Raw genomic sequence first — 18,813 nt, forward strand, 5'->3', positions numbered from 1 at the left:
GGAAAACCCAGGGGATTGCAAATATTTGGAATTCGCTGTTTCTTGCATTAAAAATTGTGAAATTTCTCGATATTAAAGGGAACCAAGCGATTTGTGGGCCACGGGTACATCAAGAATTATCTACCTGAATGACAGAGCAGCATCGAAATATTATTTATCTTGAATGTACCATATATTGTCCCAGTTACAGTAAATTCAGTCAACTTTCAGTTTCACATTTAATGTGAACCACACCCCGAGTCTGATGTTCACCATTTCCTGATGCTGTTGGTTCCTCTTTCCGGTGTCCGGTCAGCTCGGTGCTCGCCAGTCGGTGTCCCGGTCCCGGCGGGTTGAGGATCCCAGCGAGTTCGAGGTGTCGGTCGGAGGAACCTGAGACTCCGGAACCACCCCTCAATAGACTGGGAGTTTCGGCACCCGGACATGTTGTTACTCGTTCTCCAGTTCGTGCTTGTTGTGGCTGACGCGAAAGGTGAGGGGCCGGGGCCGGGGCCGGGATGCGGGGTGGTGCACAGAGATGTGGGAAGTCGGGGCTCGGGGACAACTCCTTCACGCAGCACTCAGTACCCCACCCCCAGGGCAAATATAAATCGGAAATCCTCGGCGCCGTGCGCATGCTCCAGTTTGCATGCCGGGTGGGGGGGTGGGAATTGTTGTCTCGTGACCGCGGGTTGTTCTCTGCTTTCCCGGAGTCTCTGACGATGTGGGGTGCAGCAGAAATGTCTGGTGGAGGACGTGGTCTTTCTGAACGCCGGCTGTGTGTGTGAGAGAGAGAGCGAGAGCTCTCTCTCTCTCTCTCCCCCCTCTCCCCCTCTCCCTCTCTCCCTCCTCTCCCCCTCTCCCTCTCTCCCTGTGGTATTGTTTTGGTCACAGGATGGTGCAGCAGTAAACGAGGCCTCTCTGCCTGTCATCAGGGTTTATTACTTTGGGGTGTGGGTGTCAATAGATTTATTGGGGAGCCCCTTTGTGACTGTGGAATTGACAGCATTGGTTGATGCCTCAAAGTAGAAGCTGTGAATGGAAGGAATGCCGGTGAAAGGTGCATCTTGTACTGATCTACAGGAACAGCTTCAAGCAGTTGGATGTCCAGATCTCAGAGCTGGAGTCACAGCTGGAAAACTCTGATGTTTCAGTGAGGCCTGGGGAGCTGTGGTAGCAGTTTTGTGGAGGTTGCCTGACTGCAGGTTGAGAATGAGCTCCAGCCCCTCCACTCCATCTGCCAAAAAACGAATTTCGCAGTGACCTAACATTTTAAATCTGATCCCCATTCCCGTTCTGACATGTTGGTTTATGGCCTCCTGTTTTGCCACAATGAGGCCATTCAGGGCACCTCATACCGTCTGGGTAGTCTCCTGCTTCTCCCCTTTCTCCCATGGTCCACTCTCCTTTCCCATCAGTTTCCTTCTTCTTCAGCCCTTTACCTTTTCCACACACTTGATTTCACTTATCACCTTCTAGGTAGTCCTCCCTCCCCCCCCCCCACTTATGATTCTGGTATCTTCCCCCTTCCTTTCCAGCCCTGGAGAAGAGTCTCAACCTGAGACGGTGATTGTTTATTCATTTCCACAGCTGCTGCATTCCTCCAGCATTTCATGTGTTGCTATGGATTTCCAGCATCTGCAGAATCTCTTGTGTGTATAGATTGAGGGTGTGTCTGCAGAGAAGGAATGGATGGGAGCTGAGTGTGTGGATGAAGATAAGAAACTGCAAAAGCTGAAAACATTCACAAGGACATGAAAAGGGGGTTGGAATGGGCCCCTCAGCCCTTCAGGCTTGCCTTGTTATTCAGCATACACAGAAAATGCTGGAGGAACTCAGCATTTCAGCCATCTATGACAGGAATAGACAGCTGACATTTCGGGTCGAGACCCTTAATCAGGACTGGAAAGGAAGGGGAAAGAAGCCAGGATAAGAAGGTGGGGCGAGGGGAAAGAGTACAATCTGGCAGGTGATTGGGAAGCCACATGAACAGGAAGGGGGGAAGAATGGGTGGGTGAAGGGGGATCAAGTGAGAAGCTGGGAGGTGATAGGTGAAGCAGGTGAGTGGGAAGGTGGATGGATTAAGGGGGATGAAGTGAGAAGCTGGAAGGTGATAGGTGAAGCCAGGTGAGGGGGAAGAGGCGGGTGGAAAAAAGGGGGATGAAGTAAGAAGCTGGTAAGTAATAGGTGGAAGTGGTAAAGGACTAAAGAAGACTACTTCACCAGCTCTTTACTTCACCCCATCCCCCACCCCCAGTGTCACCTCTCACCTACAACCTTGTAGTTCTGCCTCCCCTCACCCAACTTTCTTACTCTGACTTCTGGTCTCTTTTTCCAGTCCTGATGAGGGGTTTTGGGCTGAAATGACGACTGTTACCCTTTTCCACAGATGCTGCCTGGCCTACTGAGCTCCCCCAGCATTTTGTGTGTATTAAGTAAAAATTACTGACCTTCATCTGCTATGAGTTATGGCAGGAAAGCGTTTCTAGAAGAGTGTGAATGTTCTGTTTGATCGACACATGCCCTTAATATTAAGTTGGTAGAGTTGAAGAGCTGGACTGATTAATGATCTCAGAAGGGACCCTTCATTGGTATTTTGGGTGGTAATATAGGCAAAGAGGAGATGTGAGTAAATTAAGCCTGAGGATTGAAGAATTAAGATTGAGGATTGAATGCCTTGAGCATTCAGTCAAGCTGACAGGCATTTTCTGAGATCTCAAATATAATCACTATAAAAGATCCTCTTCTGTACATCTTCTTTCTCATATTTATTTCTGAGCCATCAGCTGTCTTATCTCAGACATTGTACTTGTAACAGTATCAGGTTTAATATCACCAGCATATGTTGTGAATTTTGTTAATTTTGTGGCAACAGTACAATGCCATACATGATACATATAGAAAAAAATCTGTAAATTACAGTGTGTCTATGAAATAGTTGTTAAAATAAGTAGTGCAAAAACCAAAATAAAAAAGTAGTGAGGTAGTTTTCATGGGTTCAATGTCCATCGAGAAATTGGATGGCAGAGGGGAAGAAGCTGTTCCTGGATTGTTGAATGTGTGCCTTCATGGTTCTGTACCTCCTTCCTGATAGTAACAATGAGAAGAGGGCATGTCCTGGGTGGTGGGGGTCCTTAATGACAGACACCACCTTTCTGAGGCACCGCTCCTTGAAGATGTCTTGGATACTACAGAGGCTCGATCCATGAAGGAGCTGACTAATTTTACAATTTTCTGCAACTTACTATGTGACCTTGTGCAGTAGCACTCCCCGCCCCCCATACTAGATGGTGATGCGGCCTGTCAGAATGCGCTCCAGGATGCATCTGCAGTAGTTATTAAATGTTTTAGGTGGCAAACCATATCTCCTCTGTCTCCTAATGAAATACAGCCACCGTCTTGCCTTTTTTGTAGCTGCATCAAAAACAGTTTAGGTCTTCACCCAGGAACTTGAAACTGCTCACTCTCTCCACTTCTGATCCCTTTATGAGGATTGGTTTGTGTTCCCTCATTTTACCCTTCCTGAAGTCCACAATCAGCTCTTTGGTCTTGCTAACATTGAGTGGAAAGTTGCTGCTGTGACACCACTCAGCCAGTTGCTATATCCTGTTACTCTACACCTTTTCTTGACCATCTGAGATTCTGCCAACAATGGTCGTATCATCAGCAAGTGTATAGATAGCATTTAAGCTGTGCCTAGACACACAGTCATGGGTGTAGAGAGAATAGAGCAGTGGGCTAAGCACAGATCCCTAAGGTGTACCAGTGTTGATCGTCAGTGAGGAGTACATATTATCACCAATCTACACAGATTGTGGTCTTCCAATTAGGCAGTGGAGGGAGTAACAGAGGCCTAGGTTCTGTAGCTTTTCAATCAGGACTGTAGGAATGATAGTGTTAAACCCTGAGCTGTAATCAATAAACAATATCCAGACAAAGGTATTCGTATTTGTCCAGGTGATCCAAGGTCATGTGGAGAGCCATTGGAATCGCGTCCCGCCATAGACCTACTATGGTGATTGGAAAATTGCAGTGTGTCTGGGTCCTTCCTGAGACAGGTATTGAGTCTAGCCATGACCATCCTCCCAAATATTTAATCACTGTAGATGTGAGTGCTACTGAATGATCGTCATTAAGGCAGTTCACACTGCTCTTCTTCGGCACTGGTGTAATTGTTGACCTTTTGAAGCAAGCATGAACTTCCGACTGTAGCAATGAGAGATTGAAAGTGTCTTTGAATACCCCGCCATTTGGTTGGCACAGGTTTTCAGAGCCTTACCAGGTACTTCATCGGGGTCTGCTGCCTTGCGAGGGTTCACCCTCTTGAAAGACAGCCTGATGTCAGTCTCCAAGACAGAGTTCACAGGGTCACCGGGTGCTTCAGGGATCCTCATAGCTGTAGTTTTATTCTCCCTTTCAAAGTGATCATAAAAGGCATTGAGCTCATTTGGTAGTGAGGCATCACCACCACTCATGATATTGAGGTTTTGCTTTGTAGGAATTAATATCCTGCAAACCCTGCCAGAGTTGGCGTGCATCCGACGTTGCCTCCATCTCTTTCAGATTTGTTTCTTAGCTCTTGAAATAGCCCTCTGCAAGTCATACTTGCACAGACCTGAGTCACCAGACTTAAATGCCACTGATCTAGCCCTCAGCTGTCTACAAACCTCTTGGTTCATCCATGGCTTTTGGTTTGGGAGCATAGAGTAAATTTTCGTAGGCACACACTCATCCATGTAGGTTTTAGAGAAGATGGTGACAACTGTGGTATACTCATCGGAACTCGAAGATGACTCCCTGAATACCGTCCAGACCACCGATTCAAAGCAGTCCTGTAAGCGCTCCTGTGCTTCCCTAGTTCATACCATGGTCTTCACTACTGGTGCTGAAGTCTTCAGTGGCTGCCAATACTCAGGGAGTAGAAGTACAGCCAGGTGATCTGACTTACCGAAAGGCATTCTTGATAGTGGTGTAATAGTGGTCTGGTGTGTTAGTTCCTCTGGTACAACAAGTGAATTGTTGACAATAATTTTTGAGTGACTTTATCAAACTGGTCTGGTTAAAATCTCCCAAAGTGACAGGGAAGATATTAGGATGTGCTGTTTCATACATGTTGATTACATCACTCAGTTTGTCTAGACTAGAGCCTGTTTGACATTGGCCTGAGGTGGAATGTACCTTGCTACCAAAATTATCGCTGAAATCTCCGTGCACGTAAAATGGACGGCACTTCATTGCGAGGTATTCCAGGTCTGGTGAACAGGATCAGAACATCACTGACACATTTGTACACTACGGGGAGTTGATCATTCCACCTCTGCTTCAGGCCTATCCTGACGGTGTGTAGTGATTCGCATATTCGAATCACTGTGTCCAGTACGGAAGGGGTTAACCAAGATTACATGAACCGCAGGACGCAAACGACCCTAATGATACTCTGATACAGCACCCTAGCTCTGAGATCTTAAATTTTGTCTGCCAGGAGAATCGTTGGAGAAGCTGAAAACCTTGTGTTTTTTTTTTAAAGCGCACTATTAACACTGCGCCATGATCTCGTTTCTATCAGCTTCTTAAAAGGACAGTTAGCCGGCCACAATTCGACCGGGTTAGAGCAGCGATAGATTGTTCAGTCACATTAAAATGTCTTTACTGACTGTACACACCTTAGATCAGTATTGTTACTACTTCCAGCCGTACTCTTTCAGCTGGGGTGTAAGGGCTCGGTAGATGGAAATAGAGATGCTGCAAAGGCACGTTGTGATGGTAGAATTTTGCTGCTCCTACATGTTGAATCATATTTGATCCTGTATTTTTAAAATTATGCCACATGTACAATGTCTACAGTCAGAAACCAACCTCTTAATTTATTGTGGGGAAACGACACGATCTGTCAAACTACGTCACGCTCCAATATATCTGTCAGTCACATCATGAAAAACCAGTGGGTTTTCTGTTGTTGAGACAGCCCGTTTTTCATCAGGGTCTCGGCCTGAAACTTTGATTGTTTCCTCTTTTCCATAGATGCTGTCTGGCCTGCTGAGTTTTTCCAGCATTTGTGTGTGTTACTTAGATACTTTTATTTAGTTTCGTTGGTCTATTCCTGCAAATTGTTAGTGTCCTTTTAAACCACACCTGAGAACTTCATTATCTGATCTGACATTCAAGCACTTCTCTCCATAGCCATTGTTTATCGTTAAAAAAATAATGTTTGATTGATTTTCTTTTGCATCTTGTCTATGGGTGAAATTATTGAGAATAGCTAATGTTAAAGTTCAAAGTAAATTTATTAACGAAGTACATGTATGTCACCATATACAACCCTGAGATTCATTTTCTTGTGAGCATATCCAGTACATCCAAGAACCATAATAGAATCAATGCAAGACCATACCCAACAGGACAGCCAAGCAACCAATGTGCAAAAAAAAAAGTGCCTATAAAAAGTATTCACCACTCTTAGAAGTTTTCATGTTTTATTGTTTTACAACATTGAATTACAGTGGATTTAATTTGTCTTTTTTGACACTGATCAACAGAAAAAGACTCTTTCATGTCAATGTGATCTAAATTAATTACAAATATAAAACACAAAATAATTGATTGCATAGATATTCACCCCCTTTAATATGACACACCAAATCATCACTGGTGCAGCTAATTAGTTTTAGAAGTCACATAATTAGTTAGATGGAGATCTGTTTTTGGAGACCTGTGTGCAGTCAAGGTGTTTCAATTGATTGTAGTAAAAATACACTTGTATCTGGAAGGTCCATCTATTGGTGAGTAGGTATCCTGGCAAAGCCTGCACCATGAAGACAAAAGAACACTCCTAGCAACTCTGGATAAGGTTATTGAAAAGCACAAGTCAGGAGATGGATACTGGAAAATTTCCAAGTCACTGAATATCCCTTGGAGTACAGTTAAGTCAATCATCCAAGAAATGGAAAGAATATGACTCAGCTGTAAATCTGCCTAGAGCAGGCCATCCTCAAAAACTGAGTGGTTGAGCAAGAAAGGGGTTTAGTGAGGGAGATCACCAAGAGACCTATGACAACTCTGGGGAGTTACAATCTTCAGTGCCTGAGATGGGAGAGACTGTGCATACGACAACTGTTGCCCAGGTTCTTCGGGTTTCTTGCTTTGTGGCTGCCTATAAGCAAACAAATCTCAAGGTGTATAATTTATGCATAGGTTGATATTAAAATTACTTGAATCTTAAATCTTGAATCTTGAGCTACTTGTCATTACTAATTGTTTTATTTACCATTTCCACAATTTGAGTAACTTTCATTACACTCTCAAAGGTTAGATTTCTTTCTGATTAAAAACCTCCTCTGATTGTGGTTATTATTGATTCCACACGCTGATCTCACCCTTAACATCTATGGGAGTGTGTTGCACAGTCTCGTGGTAACATCATCCACTTGAGTACATCTCAGTGAATCAAACCTCAAATTTGCAGGACCTCATTTGGCTTTGGATCACAAACACAATGATTCTTCAACATGTCCAACAATTATTTAATTTATTTTATTGGAGTTTCTCCAGCCTCAGTGATTTCTCATTAAAATATAACGGAAGAGTTTCATCTACGACCGAATCAAGATCTCTGTTTATTTTCATCATTGAAGTTGTTTACAGCAAAGAAATGCAACAGTTCATCTCAATATTCCTGCTCTGTATGAAACGAGAGTTGAAGGTTGCATATGAGTGTTGTTGTCTCTGTTTTCCTTTCCCACTTATTTAAGGCAGAAAATTGTTAGATTTTCTTTCTCTCCCTTGTTTTCTTCTTGGAAAAGAGCTTTGTCTTTAGTCCTGTCTGATTTTGGGCACAGTTTGTCTTTTTGATAGCACATTATATCTTAAAACACTGAGTGGATACTGAGTTAGGAGGTTTGTTTTTATTTTCACACAGAGAATAGTTAATATCAGGAATGAGCTGCCAGACAAGGTGGTGGAGGCAGAAACAGTAATAATATTTAAGGCACCTTGACGGGTACTTAAATGAGCAAAGGGTATGAAATTAATACAGGAAATATAGGGCTGATATTTGGCAAAGATGCAATAGGCTCAAAGGCCTGTTTCTATGCTTTCACAACCCTGACTCTAAGTGTTGTAGTTTCAGAAATAATATGCATTTGGAGGTCCACTAGTGGTAGAAAGGTGGTAAAATAGGCTAGCAAACTTATTAATAATGTAAGATGATTAATAATTAAGAAGATCCTGGGTTTTATATATAAAATACAAAAGCAAGTTAGTTATGTTAAGCCAAAATAAAGTATTATGTTTAGTTGTGAGTGCAATTGAAAGGATGTGAAAGCTTTGGGGAGAGGTACAGAGGAGATTTATCAGAATAGTTCCATGGATGAGGATTACTAATCCACATTCGGAGAGAAGAAAATAGGCTTTGCAATTTAGCACAGAGATGTTTACCTCAGTTTCTGGTAGAGGTTGTTAGGGAATTGTCAGGCATAGGACATCTTTTTGGATTTACTGAGTAGGATTAGTGGGTAATAATACAGACAAGAACCAACTAGCCTAACCAAACAAAATACATTTGAATGTAAGTTAAAAGCAATAATCAGTTTTGAATTAAGAGATTTCTGCAAAGCTCGAGCTGCTGTCCCACAGCAGGGAGCTGGCTACTCAGGATTGATTCTATTATGGTTATTATTCTATTATGGATTTGTGTATGCCTGCTAGAAAATTAATCTCAGGGTTGTATAGGGTGACAGATATGTACTTTTTATATTACTTTCATCTTTTAATTTTGAAGATATAGTTAGTAAAGTGATGTGGCTATGAGACAATCTTGTTTGCATCAGCCAAGCATAAGATAATGGGTCTTTGTTAACTGGCTGGTGTCAAACAAGGCAGCTATGGCTTATTATTTTGCACTCCTCTTGTAGAGGTCAAGGAGGACTGCCAGATCAGACTAAATTTTGTCCCTGAGCTTATAACCATACCATATGGTTATTTCCATCAGCAATAACCAGGATATTTGTGCACCAGGAGTCAGTCCTCAAAACACTAATCTTGGGCATCTGGTTCTCTGTCCGCAGAAGCTTTGAGACAATCTGTGTGAATTAGTTCGTCCCAACAAGGTGTTTGAATCTTCAGAGGTGTCTTAACAATTATTCTGTGAATATGTATTCCACTGGCAAAAGGAACCATTTATCAGAAACAAAATAATGAAGTAAACAATGTCATTGTAACTATGGAAATAAGTCATCCGCTGTTACCTTTGATCTTAAGGTATAAGAATGTGATATACTTTGAATTTGGGAGACTCCACCTAGAGGCTTTCCAAGAGTAAGAGTCATCAGTAATGACTTTTACATCCAACAGCTTCATTTGGCTTATCCAGTGGCTTAGTCACAACAGAGGTATTTACTTTTAACAGAAACTGATTGGGGAAAACAGAATCTTAATCCATGTGCAGCATGAATGAAAGCAGGAACAAGGGTAGTTCTTGCCGTTACTCATTTGTATTTAAACTTCCCTGTCCTTCTTGCACTTGCTCACATAATTTTCTGAATGAAATGGATAGGATCAATTACTCAGCAAGTAGCTGGTCTTACCCATTTCATTTAGAGAAAACATGTCGTAGCCATGTGCCAGAGTTCTAGTAAGTAGTCCCATAAAATGTGATGGACTGTATACCTACGTCCTGTAATTGTCTCATTTCTTGCTCTGGTTTTGTGTTTTTCTACCTCTGTAGTTTAAATGATTGTTTTCTTTTTTTCTAATCAGCTGAAAGGAAAGAAGTGGTTGGTGTCCTTGGTTCATCAGTTTTACTGGATCCTGAAATCACCGTTGATCCCAGCAAGAATGAAATCCTTTGGACTTTCAAAGCCAGCAACAAAAGCGATGATGTTATTGTGGATCACATCCCAGGTGTCGCCACATTGGAACCAAGTGAACAGTTCAAGGACCGTTTACAATTCAATGCTGCTAATGGTGCGCTGACGATAAATCGATTGGAAGCCAGTGATGAAGGAAATTACACTTATTCTGTGGATAGCAAAGAGTTGAAAATAATACAACTGCTTGTCATTGGTAAGAAATTTTGCTTATTTATGATGAAGCATTTGAAATGCTGCAGAATGTGCCAGAATCTGTACTTGTTGTTTCCACTAAAGGCTAATTGGGAACCTCAGCTGGTAAAATAAACACTGCAATATTAGGTATTGAATGCAGCATCCCATCAATCTCCATGGTTCTCATCTTTCTATCATCTTATAGAGGAATCCATGGATTTGATTGAATGCCCATAGCTACGCTTGTGAGATAGAGATTGTTGAAAAGATGGTGGGAGAGGGAGGGATTGGACAGAGGGAATTTCTGAAAGAGTGAGGCTGGAGTTGCTTCGGTGATAAAATGTTAATGACGCCTGTAACTACACTGGTCGGAGTAGGCGAGAGGAGGGGAGCTGGAAGCCAGGAGCAGAGGGGCAGTGATTTGGCCACCACTGCCAGCCCGCCAACTGGAGAGCGTCGTGGTTAAGGGTCGAAACACTCGGTGAAGGTTGGGAACCACCTGATGACATCTGCTCCTGGCTGAAGGCTACGGTTACCTTATAAGGTAACTGGAGAATGCACCCTAACAGGTATATGTAACAAGTGTCAGACCATGACATCTCCCTGACCAGTTATACAATATCTGTTTATATAAAATGCACTTAATTATTTTTATTGTCTAATTTGCTGCTCTATTTCAGTGTTTCACTACTGCCACAGAGCATTTTCTTTATATCTTAATCAGATAAAATGAAAGAAGTGATTGGTATTCTTGGTTCATCAGTTTTGCTGGATCCTAAAATCAAAGTTGTTCCCAACAAGAATGAAATTCTTTGGACTTTCATCGCTAGTAATAAAAGCCTTGAGGTTGTCTTGGATCACATCCCAGGTCTCACTATGGAACCAAGTGAACAGTTCAAGAACCGTTTGCAGTTTTTTGCTTCTTCCGGTGGACTGATGATAAACAGTTTAAAATCCAGCGACCAAGGAGATTATATCTTCACTGTGGATGGTCGAGAGCTCAAAGTAATACAATTGTTTCTTCATGGTGAGTAGTTCCACTTATTGATGCATCATATGAGTTATTTGCGAGGGAATCTGTGGTTGTTGTTTCTGTTAAAGACGAAATGAGAGCCGCACCTAATGTTGAATGCAGTCATTCAGTCAGTTGGTGAGGCTATGAAGCATGTATCATCTCATAGAGGAGTTCATTGGGATTGTGATGGAAGAAGTTGTGAAGAGAGTTGGGAGAGAGGAATAGACCAAACAGGAAACCTTTTGTATGGTGAGATCAGTCCATGATGTGGTCAGTTTCATGGCTTAATGAGGGAATTTATAGAGGAGCACGAAGGAACATGAGAGCAGAACTGTAGGAAATTCCCAGCATATCAGCACATGCTTAGAAGAGAAATGAAGTCTGAACCAATGAGTAGCCTTGGCTGGAACTCAACTAAAATTCCTTAAGCCTTTGTATCCTTTCTGGCAATTTCAGCTGGACTGAGTTAATTATACAAATCTAATTATGTTGAGTGTAGTCCTAAATAGCCATGACCCATAACACCAGCAAATAGTCAAATTGTTTCACAATACCCATTCATGCAGAATATGCTCATTCATGTAGTTTTCACATGGTTCTCTATTTCAGTGTTCAGTTGCTACTATGGGTTAAACGAGTGGACTTCTATTTTTGCTTGGTTGACAGATAAAATGAAAGAAGTGATTGGTATCCTTAACTCATCAATTTTACTGGATCCTGGGCTCAGAGTTGATCCCAGCAAGAATGAAATTGTTTGGACTTTCTTCGGCAACAGCATCTTACATCACGTCCCAGATCACACCATAACGGAACATAGTGAACAGTTCAAGTCCCGTTTAGAATTTAGTAATTCCAATGGGGCTTTGACTATAAATGGATTAACACCTCGTGATGGAGGAAGTTACAGCTTTATTGTGAATGAAGAAGAGATGAAAATATTAGAACTACTGATCTATGGTAGGTAACCATTACATCAAACTTGCCACAGTATGGTGGTCATTTCTTTTGAAGGTTAAGTAGAGTACATGATGTAATAAGCACTAAAATACTTGACATTGAATGCAACAGTTCAATTAACACCCATGGTGGTGATATATGTGCCATCTCATGGAGAAGTACACTCTGGATTATGATCCATAATCCATCCCTTTGTAATACTGAAATAGGAGAATTTGGTGTTTGTTAAACCCAAAGGTTGGAATTTCCTGTTGTGGAGGGTGGTGCGGTAGCTGGTGCAGTAACCATCGGCAACAGTGTCTGATGTTAGCCAAGGATCAAAAACACAGGTTGTCCTTGGCCCTCTCATTTCTCTTTTCATTTGCAGGCTGTCCTTTTTCTATTCTGCATGATGTTAGCTTCAATATCAGTGACAATCAATGTGAAAGTTGATTATAAGACAATAAAACCTACAGCAGGAGCAGAATTAGGTCATTCAGCCCATCAAGGATGCTTCACCATTCCACAATGGGTGATTTATTATCCCTGTCAAATCCATTTTCCTGCCTTCTCCTCATAACCATTGACTCCTTGACTAATCAAGAACCTATCAACCTCTGATTTAACTATTCTCAATGACTTGGCCTCCACAGCCACCTGTGGCATGAACTCCTCAAATTCACTACCCACTAGCTAAAGAAATTCCTCCTCATCTCTGTTCTAAATGGACATCCATCTAGTCTGAGGCTGTGCCCTCTGGTCCGAGAGACATCCACTATAGAAAACATCCTCCCTACTTCCAATCTTCAATATTCAATAGACTTCATTGAGATCCTCCCTCATTCTTCCAAACTCCATTGAGTACAGGCCCAAAGCCATCAAACACTCCTCATACCCTTTCATTCCTGGAATAAAAGTTCAAAGTAAATTTATTGTCACTACACATATATGACACTATTTTTGAACTTGAGATTCAAATTTAACCGATATAGCTGTAATGCAAAATCTTAGCAAACTTCGAAATAAGTATAGGTGCTGCCGTTCTTTTCTGTTTAATTGTACTTATGTACTGGGTCTAGGACAGGTCCTCTGAAATGATAACACCGAGTTATTTAAAGTTGCCTGCCCTCCCTACCTCTGATCCCCCGGTGAGGACTGGCTCATGGACCTCCAGTCTGCTCCTCCTGAAGTCAATAATTAACTCCTTTCTCTTGCTGACATTGAGTGAGGTGTTGTTGTTGTGACAGTACTCAGCCAGAATTTCATTCTCCCTCCTTTATGTTGATTCATCACCACCCTTGAGTCGGCCAATGACAGTGGTGTCGTCAGCAAAGTTATATATGGCATTGAAGCTACAGTCATAAGTGTGAAGTGAGTAGAATTGGAGTCTAAATATACACCGGGAGGTGCAGCTGTGCTGGTAGAGATTGCAGAGGAGATGTTGTTGCCAATCCAAACTGACTGGGGTCTGTAAATGAGGAAATCGAGGATCCAATTCCACAAGGAGGTATTGCAGCAAAGGTCTTGAAAATTATCGATTAGTTTTGAAAGGACAATAGTATTGAATACCGAACCATAGTCGATAATGGGAATCCTGATGTATTCATCTTTGCTATTCCGATGTTCCAGGGTTGAGTGATGAGCCAACTACTCACAATACTCCAAGTGCAGACTGAACAATGCCTTATGAAGCCTCAGCTTTACATTCTTGCTCCTATATTCTGATCTCTCAAAATGAATGCTAACATTGCATTTGATTTCCTTACCACTGACTTAACCTGTAAGCTAACCTTTGGGAAATCATGCACAAGGACGCTCAAGTCCACTTGCACCTCTGGTCTTTTAAATTTTGTTCCCCATTTAGAAAACAGTCTGCACCTTTATTCTTTCTATCAATGTGCATGAACATATACTTCCATACACTATATTCCATCTGCTTCTTTACCCATTCTCCCTATCTGTATAAGTCCTTCTGCAGACTCTACTTGCCCCTCCACCTATCTTAATATCATCTGCAAACTTGGCCATGAAGCTATCATCCAAATCATTGAGGTATTGTATAACGTGAAAAGAAACGGTCTCAAAGCTGATCCCTGCAGAACACCACTAGCCACTGGCAGCCAACCAGATAAGACCTGCTTTATACCCACACTTTGCTTCCTGCTTTTCAGCGAATCTATCCATGCTAGTATCTTTGCTCTAATACCACGGGTCCTTATCTTGTTAAGCAGCCTCATATGTGGCACCTTGTCAACGACCTTCTGAAAATCTAAGTAGACAACATCCACTGACTCTCCATTGTCTGTCGTGTTTGTTACTTCCTCAAAGAATTTCATCAAATTTTCAGGCAAGACTTTCCCTATGCAAACTTTGACCTATCTTATCATGTGTCTCCAAATACTCCAAAACCTCATTCATAATAATGGACTCCACATTTGAAACAACCACTGAATTCAGGATAACTGGCGTATAATTTCCTTCCTTCTGCCTTCCTCCCTTCTTAAAGAATGAAATGACATTTGCAATTTTCCAGTCCTCTGGAACCATTCCTGATTCAATTGATTCTTGAAAGATGATTACTAATGCCTCCACAGTCTCTTTAGCTATCTTTTTTGGAACCCTGAGGTGTAGTCCACCTGTTCCAGGTGATTTATCTACCTTCAGTTCTTTCAGTTTCCCTAGTACCTTCTCCTTAGTAATAGCAATTAGACACATTTCTGCCCCATGACATTCTCAAATTCCTAACATACTGCTCGTGTCTTCCATAGTGAAGACCTGACACAAAATACTTATTAAGTTCCTCTGCCATTTCCTTGTCCTCCGTTATTACCTCTCCAGTGTCATTTTCAGTGGTCATATATCCGCTCTCAACTCTCTCTTACTCTTAGTGACTACTGATGTTCTGCAGGGGTTGGTGTTGGGACCACTTCTTTTTATGCTGTATATCAATGATTTTAGATGATGGAATAGATGGCTTTGTTGCCAAGTTTGCAGATGATATGAAGATTGGTGGAAGGGCAGGTAGTGTTGTGGAAACAGGTAGGATGCAGAAGGACTTAGACAGATTAGGAGAATGGACAAGAAAGTGGCAAATGAAATACAATGTTGGAAAATGCATGGTCATGTACTTTGGTAGTAGAAATAAATGTGCAGACTATTTTCTAAATGGGGAGAAAATCCAAAAATTTGAGATGCAAAGGGACTTTGGAGTCCTTGTGCAGAATATCCTAAAGGTTAACTTGCAGGTTGAGTCGGTGGTGGGTAAGGCAAATCCAAGGTCTAGAATACAAGACTAAGGGTGTGGTGCTGAGGCTTTATAAGGCACTGGTGAGGCCTCACCTTAAGTATTGTGAAGAGTTTTGGACCCCTTATTTAAGAAAAGATGTGCTGGCATTGGAGGGGGCCCAGAGGAGGTTCACAAAGATGATTCCAGGAATTAAAGGGCTGTCATCGAGGAACGTTTGATGGCTCTGGGTCTGTACTTGCTGGAATTTAGAAGGACGCGAGGAGTTCTCATTGAAACCTTTTGAATGTTGAAGGACCTGGACTGAGTAAATGTGGAAAGGATGTTTCTCATGGTGAGGGAGTCTGGGACAAGAGAACACAGCCTCAGGATAGAGGGGCATCCAATTAAAACAGATATGCAGAGAAATTTCTTCAGCCAGAGGATGGTGAATTTGTGGAATTTGTTACCACAGGCAGCTGTGGAGGCCAGATTGTTGGTTGTATTTAAGGCAGAGATTGATAGGTTCTTGGTTGGACATGGCATCAAAGGTTACAAGGATAAGCCAGGGAATAGGGTTGAGGAGGGGATAAAAGGGATCAGCCATGATTGAATGGCAGTACAGACGCGATGGGCCAAATGGCCTAATTCTGCTCCTATTCTTATGGCCTTAATATATTTATAAAAACTTCTGGTAACCTCTTTTGTACATATTATTGGCTAGCTTACCTTCATATTTGGCCAGGCAGCGTCTCTAGGAAGAGGTACAGTCGACGTTTCGGGCCGAGACCCTTCATCAGAACTAACTGAAAGAAGAGCTAGTAAGAGATTTGAAAGTGGGAGGAGGAGGGGGAGGGGGAGATCCAAAATGATAGGAGAAGACAGGAGGGGGAGGGATGGAGCCAAGCACTTGGCAGGTGATTGGCAAAAGGGATATGAGAGAATCATGGGACAGGAGGCCCAGGGAGAAGGAAAAGGGGGAGGGGGGGAAAAACCCAGAGGATGGGCAAGGGGTATAGTGAGAGGGACAAAAAGAGAGAGAGAAAAAGAACGTGTGTATATAAATAAACACCGGATGGGGTATGAGGGGGAGGTGGGGCATTAGTGGAAGTTAGAGAAGTCAATGTTCATGCCATCAGGTTGGAGGCTACCCAGACGGAATATAAGGTGTTGTTCCTCCAACCTGAGTGTGGCTTCACCTTCACAGTAGAGGAGGCCATGGATAGACATATCAGAATGGGAATTGGATGTTGAATTAAAATGTGTGGCCACAGTGAGATCCTGCTTTCTCTGGCAGACAGAGCGGAGGTGTTAAGTGAAACGATCTCCCAGTCTGCATCGGGTCTCCACATCCCATTCCCATTCTGAGAGTCAGTGGGCTTGTAGAAGATGTCAGTGGACAGTCTGTCTCCAGAGATGTAGACTGAGACATCGAGAAAGGGGAGAGAAGTGTCCGAGATAGAGTAAGTGAATTTGAGGGCTGGGTGGAAGTCTGAGATAAAGTCGATGAAATTGACGAGCTCAGCATGGGTGGAGGAAGCAGCACCAATGTAGATGTCAATGTCCCGAAGGAAAAGTTGGGGGGCAGTACCAGAATAGGTCTGGAGTACAGACTGTTCCACATAATCAACGAAGAGGCAGGCGTAGCTGGGTCCCATGCAGGTGCCCATAGCTACACCCTTAGTCTGAAGAAAGTGGGAAGAGCCAAAAGAGAAGTTATTAAGTGTTAGAACCAGTTCTGCCAACTGGAGGAGGGTAGTGGTGGTGGGGAGCTGGTGAGGTTTATTATCCAGGAAGTAGTGGAGGGCTTTGAGGCCTTCTTGATGGGGAATGGAGGTGTATAAGGATTGGACATCCACAGTAAAATTGTAGCGGTTGGGACTGGGAAATTGGAAGTTATTGAAGAGGTGGAGGGCATGGGATGTATCCTGGATGTAGGTGAGGAGGCAGTGAACTATGTGTGACAAAATGGAGTCCAGGTAGGCAGGTACAAGTTTGGTGGGACAGGAGCAGGCAGAAACTATGGGTCTACCAGGACAGTCAGGCTTGTGTATCTTTGGGAGGAGGTAAAACCGAGCGGTATGGGGTGTGGGAATAATGAGTTTAGTGGCTGAGGATGGAAGGTCTCCACAGTTGATAAGGGCGGTGATGGTGCGGGAGACAATGGTTTGATTTTTTTGGTGGGGTCCTGTTCCAGTAGTAAGTAAGAAGAGGTGTCAGAGAGCTGCTGTTTTGCCTCAGTGAGGTAGAGGTCCGTCCGCCAGACTACTATGACATCACCTTTGTCAGCAGCTTTGATGGTGAGGTTGGGATTAGTGCGGAGAGAGTGGAGGGCAGTGTGTTCAGAGGGAGTGAGGTGGAACAGGAGAGAGGAGTGGTGAAGTTGAGATGGTTGATGTCTCGGTGACAGTTGGAGATGAAGAGATCGAGTGCAGGTAGAAGGCCCGGGCGGGGTGTCCAGGAGGAGGAGGAGGGTTGAAGACAGGAGAAGGGGTTATCTATAGCGGGAGAGGAATCCTTGCCATATGTCCATATATCCATACATATGCCCTTACATGGAATCCACCCCACCAGACTCTGGATCCAGCACATTATCCTCCGCAACTTCCGCCACCTTCAACAGGACCCCACCACTAAGCACATCTTACCCTCTCCACCCCTCTCCGCTTTCCGCAGGGATCGGTCCCTCTGCGACTCCCTGGTCCACACGACCCTCCCCATGGATCTCCCACCCGGCACTTATCCCTGTAAGCGTAAGTGCTACATCTGTCCCTACGCCTCATCTCTTGAAACCATTCAGGGCCCCAAACAATCCTTCCAGGTGAGACAACACTTCACTTGTGAGTCGGTTGGGGTCATCTATTGTATCCGGTGCTCCCGGTGCGGCCTCCCCTACATCGGTGAAACCCAACGCAGATTGGGGGACTGCTTTGTCGAGCACCTCCACTCCGTCCGCCACAACAGACAGATTCTCCCGGTAGACACCCACTTCAACTCTGCTTCCCATTCCCATTCAGATATGTCCATACATGGCCTCCTCTACTGCCATGATGAGGCTAAACTCAGGTTGGAGGAGCAACACCTCATATACTGTCTAGGTAGTCTCCAGCCCCTTGGTATGAACATAGAATTCTCCAACTTCCAGTAATTCCCTCCCCCTCCCTTCCTCTATCCCTATTTCACTCTAACCCTCCCCCAGCTCCCTCATGGTTCCGCCTCCTTCTTCTACTACCCATTGTTTTCAGGGCTATGACATCAATGCTTTCCCTCCCCCACCCCTTTGTCTTTCAAATTACTGGTCTTTCAACTGACGCTACAAGCATTCTTCAAATCCTTCCCCATCTTTCATTCTTTAGTCCTGACGAAGGGTTCTGTCCCGAAATGTCGACTCACCATTTCTGAGTGATGCTGCCCGACCTGCTGAGTTCTTCCAGGGTACTGGAAGTGTTGCTTTGATCTTTTACGGCACCGCAGATTATTTTGTGTTTAGGACAGACATGTGGCAAACAATGTTCTGAGGTGGTTTCATTGCGTTTTTGAGGAAGGGAGTTCTGAGTAATTGAATACTTTTAAGGTAATGAATAAGCAAACAGTTAATGAATAAGCTGTGAGTCAATAGG

At 43.3% G+C, this 18,813-nt stretch overlaps 1 protein-coding gene and 1 long non-coding RNA gene across 6 annotated transcripts in view; one reads left to right on the forward strand and one right to left on the reverse strand.

The window, feature by feature from the left end:
* The first annotated feature begins 270 nt into the window (after positions 1-270).
* The window catches only part of LOC140198118 (uncharacterized), a 144,778-nt gene continuing 126,235 nt past the window's right edge, over positions 271-18,813 (forward strand). For 3 of the 4 annotated variants that reach the window (XM_072259047.1, XM_072259049.1, XM_072259050.1), the window contains exons 1-4: positions 271-472; positions 9,733-10,038; positions 10,744-11,046; positions 11,644-11,991. In XM_072259047.1, coding sequence (XP_072115148.1) covers positions 424-472; positions 9,733-10,038; positions 10,744-11,046; positions 11,644-11,991 — 1,006 coding nt within the window. In that variant the 5' untranslated portion in view covers positions 271-423. The remainder of the gene's footprint in view (positions 473-9,732; positions 10,039-10,743; positions 11,047-11,643; positions 11,992-18,813) is intronic. The other variant, XM_072259048.1, reaches the window with a different exon arrangement.
* LOC140198119 (uncharacterized) lies at positions 6,543-18,709 on the reverse strand. Of its 2 annotated transcripts, none has more exons than XR_011886103.1 (3): positions 18,587-18,709; positions 15,923-15,999; positions 6,543-6,781 (listed from the first exon to the last, which is right to left on the reverse strand). It is a non-coding gene; the product is annotated as an uncharacterized lncRNA (long non-coding RNA). The 2 variants fall into 2 exon arrangements; XR_011886104.1 differs by lacking the exon at positions 6,543-6,781 and adding an exon at positions 6,843-7,129.

Source organism: Mobula birostris, chromosome 5 (assembly GCF_030028105.1).
Source record: "Mobula birostris isolate sMobBir1 chromosome 5, sMobBir1.hap1, whole genome shotgun sequence".
Taxonomy (NCBI): domain Eukaryota; kingdom Metazoa; phylum Chordata; class Chondrichthyes; order Myliobatiformes; family Myliobatidae; genus Mobula; species Mobula birostris.